Source organism: Heterocephalus glaber, unplaced genomic scaffold (assembly GCF_053883595.1).
Source record: "Heterocephalus glaber isolate CG9 unplaced genomic scaffold, H.glaber_assembly_v1.0 deba00001719, whole genome shotgun sequence".
Taxonomy (NCBI): Eukaryota; Metazoa; Chordata; class Mammalia; order Rodentia; family Bathyergidae; genus Heterocephalus; species Heterocephalus glaber.
Genome location: NW_028258432.1, coordinates 5729640 through 5747953, shown reverse-complemented (window position 1 = coordinate 5747953; position 18314 = coordinate 5729640). Strand labels below are relative to the sequence as shown.

Here is an 18314-nt window from a genome sequence, read left to right as displayed (position 1 = left end):
ACATCATGCTTCCGTTGTCAATACAACATTGTGTAGAGATCACAGCCTCAGTAAGAAGGCAAGGCCTGGGTCCAAATCCAGGCCCTGTCCATTTCTATCCATGTTATATTAAGCAAATGTCTTAATTTCCATGCATGTCAGTAAAGGGAAGCTGGTGATAAGTGCCTACCTCACTGGATTGTTATGGGCAGCAAATGAGTTAATGCATGTAAAGGCCTTAGAACAGAGCCTGGCACACACCTTTGTCAGTCTTTCATCCATTTAAAAATTATTTAATGCATGGCTGCTGTGTACCAGGCACAGTGGGGACTCCAGGATGGTAACAGAAAGAAAAACATTGGAGGCTTAGGTCCCAATACCAGTCCTTGTGTGCTACTAAGCATTATCAGCCAGGTGCCTTTGACTAGTCACCCATTTCCTCAGGCCTTAGTTTCCTTTTTTGTCCAATAGTAAAGACAGAGCAGACCATCTCTAATTATTTTTCAACTGTGCTCTTGGATGTTGCAATTCTAAGTCAAGTAGCCTCTGTGGGAATTTGTTTCAGTTGCCTGAGGAGTTTAGTCTCCCTACTACACTGACTCAGTTAAGTGACTGTGGCACGTCAGATAAATGACCTTTGCAGGGTTGAGTCCTACTATGGAAAGTAGTTTGAGGATGTTTGGGGTGAAAGGAGACCTAAGGACATTACATATTAACATTTCATGGTTTGAATGATTTGGAAAACAAATTTTATTAATAATGCAGAGCAGTACATTTCTCTATTGAAAACCCTCTAAGAGGTTAGCTGATCTCTTGTCATAGGAAGTTGGGACAGAGGGAGCCCTTCAGCATTTCTTGAATATTGAAACAATTGAATAAAGGAAATTAGTCATTTTGTTGAATGAGTAGGACAGTTAAAACTAGAAGTAAAGAGGAGAAAAAAGTACCCAGAACAGCCTCAATGGGATGTCCATGTCAAATTTAAGTAACTATTCACTGTATTTTGTGATGACAGCTTGTATAGAACCCAGATTGTGTGCTTGGTGGAGGTTCTCCGTGAGTGTCTTGTGAACTAGGACACTGTGAGTTCGAGTCCTGAGCAGGGAATTTGATTTATCCTGTTGGGGCATAAACTCTACTTGTTTGTTCTCTCATCTCTAACCTCCAACCACCACTTCAAATGGCATACCTGGCCTTTTGGAATTTCCACACCTAATCTATGCCACTACTTTCTCCCCTCCTCTCTGATTATTGTGGCTCTAAACCAAGACTGCAGCTGAGTTTTGGAGAAGGTTCAGAGCCCTGGGAGATCCAGGGAGAACTATAAGAGGAAGTCAGACTGAGATCACTCCAGATGTGCCTCCTTGGTTTCCTCTTGATCCCAGCACTTGGTATGACCCTAAGTCTCATATGTGAAATCTTCACTCCGTGGACACTGTGGCAAAGAGCTTAGAATGAAGAAAAGAAATGTTCAAAGCCAAATTCAAACTTGGCAAACTACCGCCACTGTTGTGGCAAAATGAAACAGCTCACCATTACAGCCAAGTGCTACAGCTCAAGTGCTTACAGCTACAGCAATCTGAAGACTTAAGAATACAAAAGTTACTTGAAGAGATGGAGAAAATTAGCCGACTGGCTCAGAGGAGTTTGTCCACTCCAAATTCTGAGTGCTGAGTAGAAATGGAAGCAGCCTTATACAGAGATCTACAGGGTAGGAGGGTGGGCCCACATGCTGGGTGAGCATTCGCACATCGGGAAGTGGCACTAACAGAACATTACTAAAATCTGGCACACACCTGGTAGGAACATCATGCAGCTTAAATAGTTACAGAACACTTTGATACATTGGGCAGGAACATCATGAGGCATAAACGGTTACATTTCTGGAACAGAACATTTTTGTGGAAAGAAAAAACATGGAGTGGGGACAAAGACTGCCCCTATTGTGCATTACTGCCCCATCACCAGCACTGTGACATTAATGCCTCATACACCTCTCCCAAGATGAGCTCCCATCTGTCCCTTCTGTGACCTCCACACCTAATTCCACTTTGCAGAGTGGTCTTTGTATTTATTTCTCTTTACATGACTATGATATAACATGAAATTAGTTATTGCTGGCTGTGAAGCCAAACCCAGGAGGCTGACTTAGGTGATGCCTTTTAACCATAAGGGGAAGGCAGGATTCAATATGGGAATCAGTCATCAACTCACTACTAAGATTGTTGTTTGGGTATCAGATTAGAATAACAATAGTAATAGCACAGTCACAATGGCAGCACTGTTTAAACACCTTAATTACAGATGGTCCCCAACTTAACCTGGTGCAAGCTACATATTTTAACTTGATGATAGTGCAAAAACAATTCACAGTCAGGAGAAATCAGATGGAATTTTGAATTTGGATCTCTTCCTGGACTGGCACTGGGTGGCTGACCTATCCGCTCACGTCCCTGCATACTGGTAGGGACGACAGCTCACAGTCAGCCATACAAATGAGGGCAGCCCCTGAGGCTCTCCAGTGTGCTGTGTTGCCAAGGAGTGCTTGTTGGAGTACTGGGAATTGAACCCAGGGCCTTTACACTGAGCTACATCCCCAGCCCTTTTATTTTTTATTTCAAGACAGGGTCTCACTAAGTCACTAAATTGCCCAGATTGGGGATGAACTTGAAATTCTCCTGCATTAGCCTTCCCGGGTTCTGGAATTACAGCCATGCTCAACTGTGCCCAGCTTCTAGAGGTGTTTTTTAGATACAAGTATTCATAAATTACATGAGATAATCAGTACTTTGGTATAAATAGGCTTTGTGGTGATTTTAACTGACTGTAGGCTAATAACAGAATTCTGAACCAAGAGTGATTATGTAAAGGTGCAAATTTCCAATGATGAATGTCATTATATTGTATACCTAAAATGTACCAATAAAATTAATTTTAAAAAACCATTTAAATTTGTGGCCATTTTAAGTGAAACAATTCATCTCATATTCACTCTTCTTATTATTGAAATTGTATTAATATATGCTTTGATACAGTGTGTGCAACTGTAATGTTCTCAAGAAGCTGATGTAATATTAATTAAATTCACGTACTCTAAGTCCAAAGAAAAGAATTCTGAGCAAGTTTAAGGCAGGTGATTAAGCTAGCATTGTCCATAGGTTAGTTGTATTCAATACATTTACCATGACAAAATACCTGAGATAATCAACTTAAAAGGAGGAAAAGTTTGTTTTGGTTCATTGTATCAGAGGTTTCAATTTATGGTTGATGGCTTGGTTGCTTTTGTACCTGTGGTGAGACAGAACACTGGTGAAACCATGTGGTGGAGAAAAGCTAACTTCATGCCAAACAGAAAACAGAGAGACGAAGGGTCAGGGTCCCCATGGCCCCTTCAAGTGGCCTAACTTCCTTCCTCAAGTCCTTACCTCCTGTGAGCTCCCAATATGCCACATGTTGGGCACCAAGCCTATAGTGTGTGGTCTGTGAGAGTCATTTCAGATCTAAACCATAACACGATTATAATATTGTCAGCTTATAGTGGAATTATCAGGACATGACTGCATCTCAGATGGGAGAACATCTTTATGTCAACTCATTTAATTCTCATCACAGGCTTGAGTAGGTAATTCTGATGTGTCTATTTAACAACTGATAAAATGGAGGCAAAACAGAAGCACTCTGAACTTCCTACTTTGAGGGGCTATTAGAAGAAAGCTCACAGTGTAAGGCTTTGTCTTTGCATCACAAGAGCGACATGTTACTTAAAGTAATAACTGATCCCTTGATTAGAAATTCTAGCAGGGAAAAATCACAAACTTAACTTTCTTAGTTTGAAACACAGGGCTTGAAAAAGGCTTGAATAATTAGGAAATTTGCATAACTTATTAATTGCTTATTTTTAAATTTGATAAAACAGATCAGTGAAGAACAGCTAATTATTTGGAAGAATTTTCTCATTATTCTTTGGTATGTTTTATGTTGAAGGGCTGGATGTTTATTGGTTAGCTTATAGTACAGCAGAAATTATTTTCAAACAAACTTTCCATACCTTGCTTTGAAAATCACTCATCTTGGACACCTGTGCATGTATCTACTCCAGTCATGATGTGGTTGCAGCTCACGCTGACCTGTGAGATGCCCAGGACAAGGGCCTGGTCAGGGTGCTGTTGTATCCGCCACCCAGGGTGGCCCTCGGGACATGGTGGGTGTCTCTGATCTTTTCAGAAAATCATCCTCCTTAACACACTTAGCTGTGTCCTATCTTGTCCACTTGATCACTTGACTTATTTTTCACACTTGAATCCAGTAGGTTTTGGCTGTTTTCAAAAGTATAATTCATCTTCCAAAGACAATGATTTGTCACTGCCAAGTTAGTCAAACTAATGCTTTGATTTCTGATGAGGAATCCCCAAGGAAGAAGACAGGAAACGTTTTTGAGTCTGTTATATGCCAGGATAGGAACTTTCATTTTCATTATCTCATTCACTCCTTCCACTATTATGTAAATTAAGTATCACTATTTCCATTATGTAGTTGAAGAAACTGAGGGTCAGAAAGGGGAAAAACTTGCCCAAAGTCACACAGCTAGCTGGCATGTTTCTGAACTAAGATTTAATTTAGGTGCCTTTGACTCAAAACCTTTCAGTGGCTGGGGATATAGCTCAGTGATAGAATATGTGCTCAGCAGGCATGAAGCCTTGGGTTCCATCCCCAGCACCAGAAAAATAAAAGATAAAATAAGGTAGAAAAGAGCCAGATCTCCCCTGCTGTTGCCATCTTGAAGAGTCCTGGCGATGCTCTGAGCAATGGAAATGTCACCGGATCCCAACATGACCCACCAAAAGAGCACGCTGAAGGCAAACTTACTCACTTTTAGGTAAAAATCCTAACAGGTTACATGTTGATTGCTTCCCACGACCTTCGGCAAATTCCAGTTTCTTCACATAGATGCTATGCTGTGAAGAGCTGTAGGCTTCTTAGTCGCATGCCCACTTCTCCCAGTCTCAAAGCTCTGTGGACTGAGCAGGACTGCAGACTGTATGTGTGCATCTGAGGAGGTTGGGATCTTTTAGGGAAAGGCTGAGGGGTGTGGGCCAAGGTTGATAAGGCTGGAGAGAGAATGGAGGGCAGCAAATCCAGGTGGGATGCTCGCTCTGCTGGCATTGAGGCAGAGGGGCTGGGGAGCACCACTGGGCTCAGCTGCTCCTGGAGCTCTACGATCCTTGGTCACCTGTCCCCACCTCCCTGGAGCCCACTGTTCTTATCTGCTAATTAGACACTGGTGGAATGAATAACTGGCACGCCTCTGTTAGCTTGAGAATATACTTAATAATATACGATTGTAATGAAATACTGACAAGTGGGTAATTTATACAGATTAGAAGTTGACTTTGTTCTTGATCCCACGGGCTGGGATATCCATGAGCACAGCAGCAGCATCTACCCCATGTCTGATGAGGCCTTCCTGCTGCACTATAGCATGGCAGAGAGCATCACAGTGAGATAGTCAGACCTAGCTCGTTCACTTAGTCCTCTCTTCCTCTTCATATGAAGCCACTGATGCCCACACAGGCACCCCACCCTCAGGAGCTCATCTAACCCTAATCAAAGGCCCCACCCCCAAATACTGTTAACACGTGACTTTGAGGATTAAGTTTCCAATACATCAACTTTTGGTGAACAAATTCAAACCACAGCAGATACATACCCTAAGCCACGCCTGGCCGAAAATATCAACAATTTCTTAGAGATGAGCAAATAGAATTAACACTAGAACCATAGGGTATTTTTTATACATATTTATGGTAAAGCTAATAGTTTAGTCAACCATATATGATTCTTTCAACATTATTGTGCGTTCTGTCGTTCTCAACCAATTTTTTATAAATATATTTCTATGTTTTAAAGTGTGGGCTCTGGTCTCAAAATACTTGAGTTCAAATCTCAGCTCTGCCACTTGCAACCAAAGCCAGGCCATTTAAGCAATCTGAGCCTACATGTTGTCGTAGGTAAACCTGAGATCAGTGTGATTTTTACAGGGTTGTTATAAAGTTTAATGGGATAGAATATGTGAAGCATTTTGTATGATGCTTGGTATGTAGTATGGAAGAAACAAATGCGGTTGGTCTGTTAGAATTAATGGTGTATTATTAAGGGTAGGTACCTGTAATGTTTACAAGTGGAGCTGGATAATAGTTGAGTTAGTTGGTCTGACCAGAAGGGATAGGACCAGGTTGGAAAGTTCATTTGTCCACCCCCACCCCAGCCCCACCCACAGACAGTGGCTTAAACTGGGCTCATTCGTGTTCAGGCATATTATATATGTGAGTCTTGCCTGTGCATGGTCTCATTCAGTTCTTATCTCAAATCTTTGGTGCTTGGTTCCTCAGGAATGAGCATTCTTTCCCCAGTTTTGAAGATCCAAAAATTGGAGTTTAAAGTGATTTTCCCAAAATCATGCAGCCAGAGCTGAATCTTTGATTTCCCCATTTCAACCCCAGGACTCATGCTATAATGGGCCAGCTGCCAAACATAGGCTGCCACTTTGGCCTTTAAACTCTGATCAAAGCAGAGACATTTCTCAAAGGCAGCAGTGCCTCCCACACAGAGCATGACTGCAGTTCTGGCTGTACCTGCAGTGGCCACTGACATCACTACTGCAGGCCTGGGAGGGCTGTTTTAACCCTTCATGCTCCATCCCTTCCTCTCATCTCTTTCTCATTCTTTCGAGCAGAACCTCGAATCTGGCTCAGCACAGTTTAAAATCAGGGAGCAGCTCAAGGAGACCCACTTCTCCAAGACCAGGTTGACAGTGTAAACTGCAGTACCGGCCCTCAAACTCTAAGAGACACTGTACCTGTGCAGCAACCAGATTCAGAAATGTGGGCTACAACAAACCACAGCCACGGATGGTAAATGGAGCAGGGTTATGATTAATTGAAAGAGAAATTTTTGTATTAAACTTAGTATCAAGACTGGGGGCTCAGTACAAAGCAAAGCATCATGATCTACTTTTCTACTGATGACCAAGCCTGAATCTTTGTTTAGTGAAAATACACATAGATTGAGGAAAGTTATATAAATAAATTCACAGAACATGGCTCTACAGTCAATATGATAATAAGAACTCATTACCTCGTGCAGTGATGCTAGTATTTCTTTTGGAATTAACCACATGGAAGGCAAGCTCTGTACTCTTTCACCAACTGTCCCTAATTTCACTATTGAGGACAGAATCTTGGAATAGAATAAGGTATTGATGTGACCTAACACACACTATTATTGTTTCAATGTGATATTAATTATACTTGTCAACAAATACTCTCTATTCATTCATTCGTTAATCTCATAATATTACCAATTCAATAATTCTAACTATTGTGACAATAAAAAAAGGTGGGACATGGAAAAGGTGAGAGGCTGAGCCCCAGAGGTGACCAGCTGCCCAACCTCAGCACCCAGAGGTCTGTTCCAAAGGTCAATTCACTCTGGAATGGCTCTCCTGACTCCTTGGGATTTGGAGGGCAGGGAGGAGGGACTCTCCTAACTCATTGACCAAGGGTAAAACTAGTCAGAGGTGATATTTGAGTGATACCACCAAGCCCCAAGAATATCACTGAGCTCAGACAGTGTCTCAAATACCGAATGTTTTATAGGGAGCAGCATTCAGAAGCGAGGGGTAAGTTATTGAGAAGTGTGGTCTTGTTGTCACAGCAGGCCGGATATACTTCATGTTACAAGTTACAGAAAACCCAAACAAATTGGTTTGCACAGAAAAGATGATGGGTGTGTGTGTCCAGGTATCAGAATATCCTGAAGTTCTCACACCTTACACTTGGCTTGATTCGGGGCTACACTGTTTCTTTGGGATTCTCCTTACTCCCTTCCCCACCTGCCTTACACTGGCATCTGTAGAGACAGAGAATGACAGCCCTTCCAGGCTTCTGAGGATGTGGAAGAAGAGAAGAGGGGAGGGGAGGGGAGAGGAGAAATGTCCTTTCCCAGAGGTTCACAGCAGAGGATTTCTCTGGTCTGTTTCACTAGAAGTTGGTCACTTATACTCTGAACCAGTGGAAATTTACTGGTTAGCTTGGCCTTGAGCCTGGGGACTTTGTGCTTATGGTGATGGTTAAACCTAAGTGTCAACTTGACTGGGCCATAAGGCTCCCAGATATTTTCTGTGTTTCTGTGAAGGTGTTTTTAGATGACATGAATTTTTTGAATCAGTAGATGAGTAAAGCAGATTTTCCTCCCTACCTTGGGTAAGCCTTGTCCAATCCATGGAAGACATGAATAAAACAAAAATAGCTGACACCCTACCCCCCAATCCTCCCAAAGAAGAGAAACATTCTTGTCTAATGACTTCAAACTAGGATATCTGGGTTTTCCCTTCAGGGACCCTGAAACGCCTGCTGTTCCTGGGTCTTGAACTTGCCAGAATTATCTGCATTCTTGGTTCTGAGGTCTTCATACTCAGCCTGGAACTAAACCATCAGCTCTCCTGGGTCTCCAGCTTGCCAGCTCATCTGCTGATCTTGGGACTTGCCAGCCTTCATAATTGCAGGAACCAATTCCTTACATCTATCTATCTACCCACCCCTATCCTATTGGTTCTGTTTCTCTGGAGGACACTGACTAACACATTTATTGTTTAAGGAAGAATATGAAGGGAACAAGAGATGCTCAGCAAACTACTACTTAAGTCCAGTCCTAAATGACTTGAACTTGAAATTGTTCCCTTCTGGAAGAGAAGCCTATATGTCAGTAGATTCCCAGGAGCTTAGAACTCCTATTAGATGCATTGGAACGGAGAACAGGAAGAGCACAGGGTAGGAAGTCACATACTGGACTGATGCCGGAGTCAGCTGGAATCCAGCCTGCAACTGTGAACTTCAGCGAATGGAACACACACAGAAGAGAATAACAACACCACCATTATTAGTGCAAAGCATTGAAGAAATCTAGGGTCTGTGTCATTGATTTTAACCCTTATAACAACTTATGACGTGTACCTGATTGTCTATGTGTCCAGAGGCGGATGCAGAGGCTTAGAAATTCAGTATGTTGCCCCACATCTTCAATCACTTCTCTAAGGTGAACTAAGGAAAATAAGCACTCAGGAGGTACAGCCGGGTCTGACTCAGCCCTTGGGATGTGCCACTTGTTCAAGTGGTTGGTGGTGTCTAGCTATGCGTGCACCAGGCTGCCCTGTCCTGTGTCTGCTCACATTTCATACTCACTGTTGGTATTGATGCTGCAAACATATTTCATCATTCTATATGTGATAGCATTTAGTGCAGAAGATCAACATTGTTGACCACTTTGTTGTCTGTCTGGATGCTTAAAAGCTCTCTTTTTATGTTAATAAAAGTTTTAACATTGCAGAGCTTTAAAGAATTTTTTAGCAAGGGAAATCTTTCTATATCCATCTTAAGACAGCCAACCCTGGGGGCTATAGTAGCTGTAAGAATTAAACGAGGATTGGCAGCTGGTCGTATCAAGGTATTGCTGGTTTTGTTGGCATTGTTAAATATATATCAACAATTCAATCCACATGGCCTCTTCTCCTTGCTCATAGAAAACAGAAGAGGTGCACGTGTCCAATCAAGAATACTTGGAATACTTAATTGGACACATAATATGTGAGTAAAAAAAGTTGTTCTCTGCCACAGGGTAACTGTTTTTTCAGAATCATAGAAAATTGCTTGTAACTAATCCCGGAAAAACAGAACAAAAACATCCATAATGACTGATGCAAATTTATTTTCATTTGTTTGCATTGCTTGCCCTGTCATCTGGGCTTAAGTACCCATTTACAAAACTCTTAATTGAAACTGGTTTTATAATTTTCATGCCCAGGTAAACCCAATGAAGACTTTGCAGAAAGATTAATGGAAAACTAAGCATATATATGAACTGAGAACCTCAGTGGTAAACTTTCATGTGGGACTCACGGTGGGTTGCTCTCCAAGTGTGTGCACATGTTGGGGCTGGACATCAGTTGTCTTGTTTTACCAGAGCTTATGCACGCGCACACACACACACACACACACACACACACACTGTTATGGTTGACAGCTGAAACTCATGTTGAAATTTAAGCTCTGGTATGAGATATTAAGAGATGGGACTTTTAATAGGTGATTAGTGATTAGGGCTCTGCCTTCATGGATGGATGAACTCAGTCATGTAATGAACAGATTAATGGGTTTGCGGGTTATCTCCAGAGTGAGTCTGCTCTAAAAGCCAGTTTGGGTAGGTTTCACAGTTCCGGCCGTGTGATGCCTTGTGCAGCATCAAGACTCTGCCAACAAGGTCATCACCAGATGCAGCCCCTCAGCCATGGGCCAGACCCATGAGACAAAGTAAGCTCCTTCTCGACACAGCTTACCCAATCTATGGCATTGTGTATTAGCAACGAAGAACAGACTAAGATGCCCTCTCCTCCTTTCTTTAGAGATGAACTTCAGGCCATGGTTGCATAGACTTGCTGCCTCCTATCTTACCGACCTGGATCTGCACAGCTGTTTTCTGAATTTTGCTGCCACTCTCATGATTCAGCTGAAGCTATGTTCTGAACATGGCCCGTGACCTGTCTGCCAAATTCGAGACGCTTTTCTTCTCCATCTTGGTGTTCTGCCCCTGTGATGCTCTTGGAAACTCTCCTCTATAGATATCACTGTTCTGGTTCTTCTTATTTTTGGTGGCTCCTCATCTATTTGTTTTTGGCTCCTTTTCTTTTACACTGTCTTCAGTGTCATCCAGGGTTGAATCCTTGACTTGTACAAGTAACCCTAAATCTAACATGCAAGTGACTTGTCAACCCTTGTGTCCAAACCAGATCAACTCCTGCACTCTGGGTATGAATTTCCCTTTAGCTTTCAAACTGAACCTGTCTAAATTTGAACCCATTAGATCATATTTCCATGAATTTATAGATTTATTTAAGGATTGTTGATATTTTTATCTCAAGTTTTTCATTGAAGACAGTGGTGAAAGCTTTTTGTCATTTTTCTAAATGTGGTCATAGTTGTTAGGTTTACTTGTAGAAGTGTATGTATGTCCAAGGTTTTACTATTCATGGTTTCAGTTACTTTAGCCAAGTGACCGCTGAAAATACTCATTTAAAAATTGCAGAAAGAAATAATCCTTAAGTTTCAAATTGCACATCATTCTCAGCAGTATAATAAAATGTCACATCATCTCACTCCAACACACCTAATGGATGAATCTGTCTATGCTACCCACTGCTTGGTTGGTTAGGAGGAGCTGTCTATCAGATGGACTACTGCAGTATCAGAGTGCTTGTGTTGAAGTGACACAAAGTGGCCTAAACGCTGTGTCCCTATGCCTAGTCAATCACTTCACTTCATCTCACATCATCAGAAGATTGAACACTGTACTACACTTAATCTTAGCCAAAAGGCCGAGAAGCGATGAACACTGTATGTTTTGAGAGGCTACATTCAATTTTATTACAGTATATTGTTATAATTGTGATATTTTATTATTGTTAATCTCTTATGGTACCTAATTTATAAATTAAACCTCATCGCAGGTATAGATATATAGGAAAACATAGGGTTTTGGTACTTTCTGTGGTTTCAACATCCACTAGGAGTCTCAGGGTGTTTTCCCCATGGATACAGAGGGACTACTGTATGTTGGAGGGGAGTGGGCTTTTGTCAAGGTTCTGGCTGCTCTGCAATTTTGATCTTGCTTTTTAAAAATTTCTGGATTTATGAATTCTATTCCCCCAAGATATGAATCCAGAAAACTTTATTCTACCCATGTGTTTATCAGCTAGGGTTCATGCGGGTAAACTTAACACTATCAGTCACATTCACCTTTGTGAAATTTCCATATATACTGGAAAATTGAAACAGGAAATGCCACCTGGAACTTATCTTTGCATGTTTAAGTGGCAACTAGCAGGCAGCTTTTGTGGGTGGCAATGTGTCCTCACACATGACTTTGGTGCTGATGGCCAGAGCAACCAGTGCTTCATTTGGGTCCTACATGGTAGCATTTAACACTTGGTGACATCGGTAGCTTAGTTTCCTCAGCTGGCCCGTGCCATGACACAGTAGTGACAGTTTCCTGGAAGTTTGGCCTTGAGTCTTGCACACAAACTTATCTAGCAGCCCTTAAATAAACTTCTCTCCTGCTAGTTTCTGTTGCTTGCAGTGAGAAACTGGAGTAACACATCAAAGAAGTGTGGGAGGGAAAAGTTGCCTTGCACAAGAATTACATCCAGGATAACCATGGCTATGCAGGTGGGCTGTGAACTGAACAGCTCCAGGGCGCCCATTATACAGACTCAAATGTGAATGGAAAGATTTGGGGTATGCAGCCTCACATGCCCCAGTAACATTTCTTACTGTGTAGGGGATGCTCTGGTTCACCTCTGATCCTTATCTCATGTCACTTTATCCTTAGCACTTTCAAAAAAACAAAATGCTCAAATACACATAAAATTTAATATCCTAACCATTTTAAGTATGCATTCAGTAGTATTAAGTACATTTACAATGATATGCTATGAATACCTAAGACTCATCTTACATAACTAAAACTTTTTACTTATTAACCCTCCGTTCCCCCTTCTCTAGCCCCTAGCAAACAGCATTCTACTCTCTGTTTCTATGAGTTTTGATTACTGTGCACACCTCATATAAGTAGAATCATACAGTATTTGTCTTTTTAAAACTGGCTTATTTCAAACAGCATAGTGTCAGTAAGGTTCATCCATGCTGTGGCATGTGCAGGATTTTCCTTCTTAAAGGCAGAGTAATATTCCATGGTATTTCTTTATCTATTCATCCATTGATTGACATTTAGAATGTTTCTATCTTTTTGGTTATTGTGACTAAATCATCTGTGAATATGAGTGTTTATACTCAGCAATATTAATTTTAATAATAACTGTCTCCTAAGTAGCACTTGCTTTGTATCAGACACTTATCTAACATATTCTAACTTCTCCAAACCTTTAATCATCTCTGTGAATTATGAACTATTATTATCCCTAATATACCAATGGGGAGAAAATGATTACAAAACCCTTATAGAAGTTGGGGAACTTGTTCCTGGTAACTTAAATCCTGATGGTAGAACTGGGGTTTAAATACCCAAGTCTGGCTATTGAGTGTGAATTTTCCACTACATTGTCTGAATATTAAGCCTTTAGATGTTGGTCTTTATTGTTTAATGTGCTGTTCCTGTTGACAGAAATTGTGTTCATTCTTCCCATTTATATCTGCATGTCACTGTCTTTCCTCAGAAAGGCCTTACTGACCGTCCAGTTACTCACAACCATAGAACCTATTTTAAATTTTAACATAGCCCTCACTACTACCTAACATTTTCTGTATAATTTACCTCATGTTTGTAACCAGCTTCCCACTAAAATGTAAGCTTCATGAAAGCACAGACATCATGGTTATTTTATACTCTATTGCCAGTGCCTGGGTCTCTGCTTAGCAAAGAATAAGTAATATTTCTTGCCTAAAATAATGAATGAATTCATAATGAATAAGTCTAGGTGACTCTGAATCTTGCAATAATAAAAATAAAACAAGTGTTAATAAGGTGGGGAAAATCTTTCCATAGAGCCAAGGCTTTAAATAAACTCAAGAGTTAATTAAAATGGCTTAAATGTCTCTTACCTCTAATGACCACCTGGTAGCCTGGTGCCCTCTAGCTGTGCTCCCTGATTAGATTGGCTGTGACGTTGGCATTGTTTCTCCAGTATAGAATTGGGAAGGCTACGGTGATGTTGCTCATCCCGCTTTGTGAAAGTCAAGTATTTAGTTCAAAGAAATATGGAGGTTGTCTACCATTTCAACTGGAATTCAAATGAATGAAAAATTTTGACCTTGACTTCCAAATCGAGTGTCAGAGGGGACATAGGCAGGAGGCGCTTTTCCCTCTGTGCCAGGCCCTGGACATCAGCCCCCCCCAGGGTTGAATCTGGGTGGAGGCGAGAACAAAGCTTTCAAAACCACTTAGTACTTTGCTGTCTCATCTTTTTCATATTTCTTTCTCTGTAGAAGAGAAATTGCTATGAAAGAAAGAATTTCTGTGGAAGACTTAGTATAGTTTAGAAAGGGAAAAAATGCTTAAAACCAGGAACTATGTGGTGGGAAATATTTATTTTTCTGTAAGAGCTTCTGTACTTGTCAGTATCTTAAAAATGAGCTGGCCAAAGTAAGCTGAACATGTATTTTTCCTCCCATGCAAAAACACATTTTCTCACTTATAAAACAGAAAAAAGGTTGACTATAAAGTTCATTAAAATGCCTACCACTGATGTATATTCTTGACAGGAAAATTCTCAGAGATCCTCAAGTAAAACATCATAAAAGCATTTTACATGTTTTCTTCACTTAAGAACTGCCACGAATGTGTGTATAACTAGTGTGTACACAACTAAGGTTGAAAATTAGGACCCAAGTATGCTAGAAATAAGGGTTTTTACTTTGTGGCTCTTTGGGCTAAGAATTCAGTGTGGAAATGTTCATCAAAATCCATTTCCATCATACGCTGGGTAGAAATATTCTGTTTCTCAGGTCCTTAAAAAGCAGGGAAACAGCGAACTAACTACCTAACTTGCTTAATTCATGGACAGGGAATACGACCCACTGAGAAATGATCTCTTTTAATTATCCTCATTAGAGGTGAGGAAAATATAATGTCCCTGCTGATTACAAACTCTGCCACCTGAACTCTTTTTGGGGGAAGCGGGTCGCACTGTGTGCCGGGCTGCAGCCTTGAGCCTGGTACTCTGTCAGTGAGTGACAGCAGGCCAGGGGGACCAGTCTGTGATCAAAAGTGAGGCATGTTTGCATCTGCACAGGGCCAAAGGAAGCAGAAAAAGAAAACAGATGTTCCAAAGGACAGAACGATTTATAGATTTTAACGTTTTGTTTCTATATTCTTGTTTTGATAACATTTATGCAAAAAGTGACACAAAGCTAAGAAAAATGACATCAAGAAACCAGCAGAATCTGGGACAGAAAACAGGCATTGAGGTCCTTGTGGCTCTGGTTACCCATGGTTTGGGGGTGCTGTGTGGGTGCAAAATGCAAAAGCTAAGGCAGTGGGTAACACAGTGAGAGGGAGGGGAGAGGGAGAGAGGGAAGGATGCTGTTTGCCTGAAGACAAAATCCTAGAGACATAAGAATGTCACACTTAATCAAAAGGAAATTACCCCATTTTAAAAAGAAAGCAGAAGCAAAGCAACAGGCAGGCCCCAGAGCAGGGTTCATGAGAGGTCCTTCTGCTAGTGCAGATGAGATGTCTCTGGTTCTCCCAGATGACCAGATGTGCTGGCCGGATGGGCTTGCACATGTCATGATGGCAAAATGGCCCTGTGACCTTGCTATGCTGAGACGAGCTTTCAGGTAGAAGGCGTCTAGCTCCTTCCCTTTGATGCACATATTATTGAAAGGACCCTGGTTCCTTGTCAAGCCACAGTTCTCACTATTACTAGTTTTTGTTAGAATATCATTTCTTATGGATTAAGAGAAAGTATAATTTCATCAACAAAGAGCACCATGTCAAACTGTGTTTCTTTGGAACTTGGAGCTAATTTTCCCACAGGAAATGCATAGGAATTAGAATCTCACTTCCACTCCACAAGATCTGGTTTAATTCACAGTAGAGGTGAAGTATAGTTATAGGGGCCACATTCTCTGAATCCAAAATAAGAATCTATGAATTGAAGAGACAGGTATTCTTACTGGGAAAAAGAAAAAGGCAGTAAAAGTTGACTTTTTCCTGAGAGATTCAGGGTGTACTGTAATGTAGTACTTTGAACACTAGGGTAGACCCCAACACTATGTAGGGTCATATTTCTATAGGAAGATGCATGCCCAGCTCCATTACTGGGGGTCAGGATTACATTTCTTCTACTGCTGGAGGACATCCCTGGCTTGGAGCCTCTGGGGGTGGCCTCACCACTGTGGTGAGGTCCTGTCTGCTCCTGGCCCCATGGCTCCTTCTCTGTTTCTCCCTGCAGGCTCCAACCTTGCAGGCTTTGGGAATAACCCTGATCTTTATCTGAAGATCATTAATGCTTGTTGCTTTATCACCAACACTGCGCACTGGTTCTGGAGACTGGGACTTTGAGTTTTTTAAATTGACACAAAATTATACACATTTATTGGGTACCATGTGATGTTTTGATACATGTATAGAAGGTATGCTTGAAAAATATGGGAAATGTTTAAATTTATTCATTAAAAGACACATTGCCCTTAATGCCCCTCAAAATACTCCCCCTTACTTTGAACACACTTATCCTATTTTTCTTGCCATTTTCTGAAGCAGTTCTGGAAGTCCTCTCTTGTGAGAGTCTTTAGTTGCACTGTTGTGGCTGCCTTGATGTCCTGAATTGATTTAAAACATTTATACATTTATCTTTTATGGTCATTTTGATTTGGGGAAGGAACCAGAAATTGAATGGTGCCAGATTGGTGAATAAGGTGGATGAGAGCACAGGATAATGTTTTTACAAGACCACTTTTCCATTGGAAGGCACTCAGCAGCAGCACTCACTGTATTTTTATCGTACTCTGTAAAGACATGAAAGAGAACCTCTAGAACTGCTTCAGAAAGTGGCAAGAATGGTAGGTAAGTGTATTTGAAGCAAAGGGGAGAATTCTGAGGAAGTTTAATGGCAATGTGTCTGTTACTGTGATAAATTTTTAAATTTAAACGTTCACTGTAGGGCTGGGGATTTAGCTCAGTGGCACCACGCCTGCCTCAAAAGTGCAAGGTCCTGAGTTCGATCCCCAGTACAAAAAAATATATATTCACTGTATATTTTGATCACACCTTGTATATTGCATAATGTTTAAATCAGGGTAAGCATATCCATCTCAAACATTTGTGATTTCCTTGTGGTGAAAATATTCAAAATCCTTTCTTTTTTCTTGTTTCAAATAAACAATACACTATAATCATGCTACTGTACAATAAAATAACAGAACTTGGTACATATCCAAAGGGAGTGAATGAAGTTGGCACACTGAAGAGGCACATGAACTCCCAGGTTTACTACGGCACTATTCAACATAGCCAAGATATAGAATCAACCTATGTGCCCGCCAACAGATGAATGGATTAAAAAAATCGTAGTGTAGAATACCTTAGTCAGTTTCTTGTCTCTGACAACTACAACTTAAAGGAGGAGAATTTTATTTTGGCTCACATTTTCAGATGATGGTCAGCAGGCTACAAGGCAGAAAAGGGACAGTGGAAAAGTCTGGAGGAGGAAAACTGCTCACATCATGTTATCTATGAGGCCGAGTAAGAACTGAGGGACTGGGGAGAGAGATACACCCTTTGGAGCCACAAACTCCATGACCCACCTCCAATGAGGCCCTGCTATAGCGTTCCAGTGATCTAATCATCTTCCAAAAGCCTCACCTCTGAGCTCATGGGTCTTTTCATGGACATTCTAGATCTAAACCATAACATGTAGATACACAACAAAATACTATTCAGCCATAAAAAGTTGAAACCCTGTCATTTGCAACAACATGAATAGGACTGGAAGTAATTAGTGAAATAAGCTAGACAGAAAGATCTCATTTATGTGTGGCATCTAAAAATGTTGATGCATAGAAGTTAAGAGTAGAATGGTGGTTACCAGTGGCTGAAGAGAGTAAAGGGCAGAGAAGGATTGGTTAGGTTACATTGGAGAAATAAGTTTTAGTGTACTATTCCACCATGAGTTTCCGTGGAGTTTCCCTGGTCCCAACACTCAGTATCTGCTCTGTTGTGGTTCCTAAAACTTGATCTCTGCCTGGGCATCTGTGTCAGAGCTGTGCCTTCCTGCCACCTGCTGCTTTGACCTGCTCTCGGTGCCCAGCTGTCCCAGTCTAGCTCCTCTGCAGACACCAAAGCCCTTCAGACTAGTGGCTGAGTGCTGCCTGAGTCCTGAACCACACAGGATCAAGAGAAACAAGATGTGGGAGCCAAACATGCCTTGGTTTGAGTTCTGATCCAGCCACTTAAAGCTGGTGGGCTTTAAATGAGTTTATCAGATTACCTGAGTATGAAACAAGACTGGAGAGGTAAACAGGAACTGCCCCATCCTACCTGTCGCCATGTAAATCACTTTTGGGGCTTTATCTGTATTCCAAGAACTCTGAGAAACTATTGAGGAATAAACCAGGTGAGGTGGAGGAAGGGGTGGCATGATCCACGTTACACTTTGAAAACGGTCACTGTGACTTGCACAATGCCTTGGAGAGAAGCCAGGGACAGAGAGAAGGAAGAGACTGCTGATCTGGACTTTTCCATTCAAAACACTTTGGCTGGACTTT

General features: G+C 41.3%; 1 protein-coding gene across 13 annotated transcripts in view; it reads left to right on the top strand.

The window, feature by feature from the left end:
* The window catches only part of LOC101724694 (uncharacterized), a 115749-nt gene that overhangs the window by 87719 nt on the left and 9716 nt on the right, over positions 1-18314 (top strand). For 3 of the 13 annotated variants that reach the window (XR_015446633.1, XR_015446629.1, XM_087199475.1), the window contains one exon: positions 9557-9620. The exons of 5 other annotated variants lie outside the window; for them this stretch is intronic. Coding sequence is in view for 1 of the 8 variants with exons in the window: in XM_087199475.1 (XP_087055601.1) it covers positions 9557-9620 (64 nt within the window). In the remaining 7 variants the exon portion in view is untranslated. Of the gene's footprint in view, positions 1-6712; positions 6891-9556; positions 9621-10435; positions 18313-18314 lie in introns of those variants that run through there. 5 more of the 13 variants (XR_015446628.1, XR_002386172.2, XR_015446637.1 and 2 more) reach the window with 3 other exon arrangements.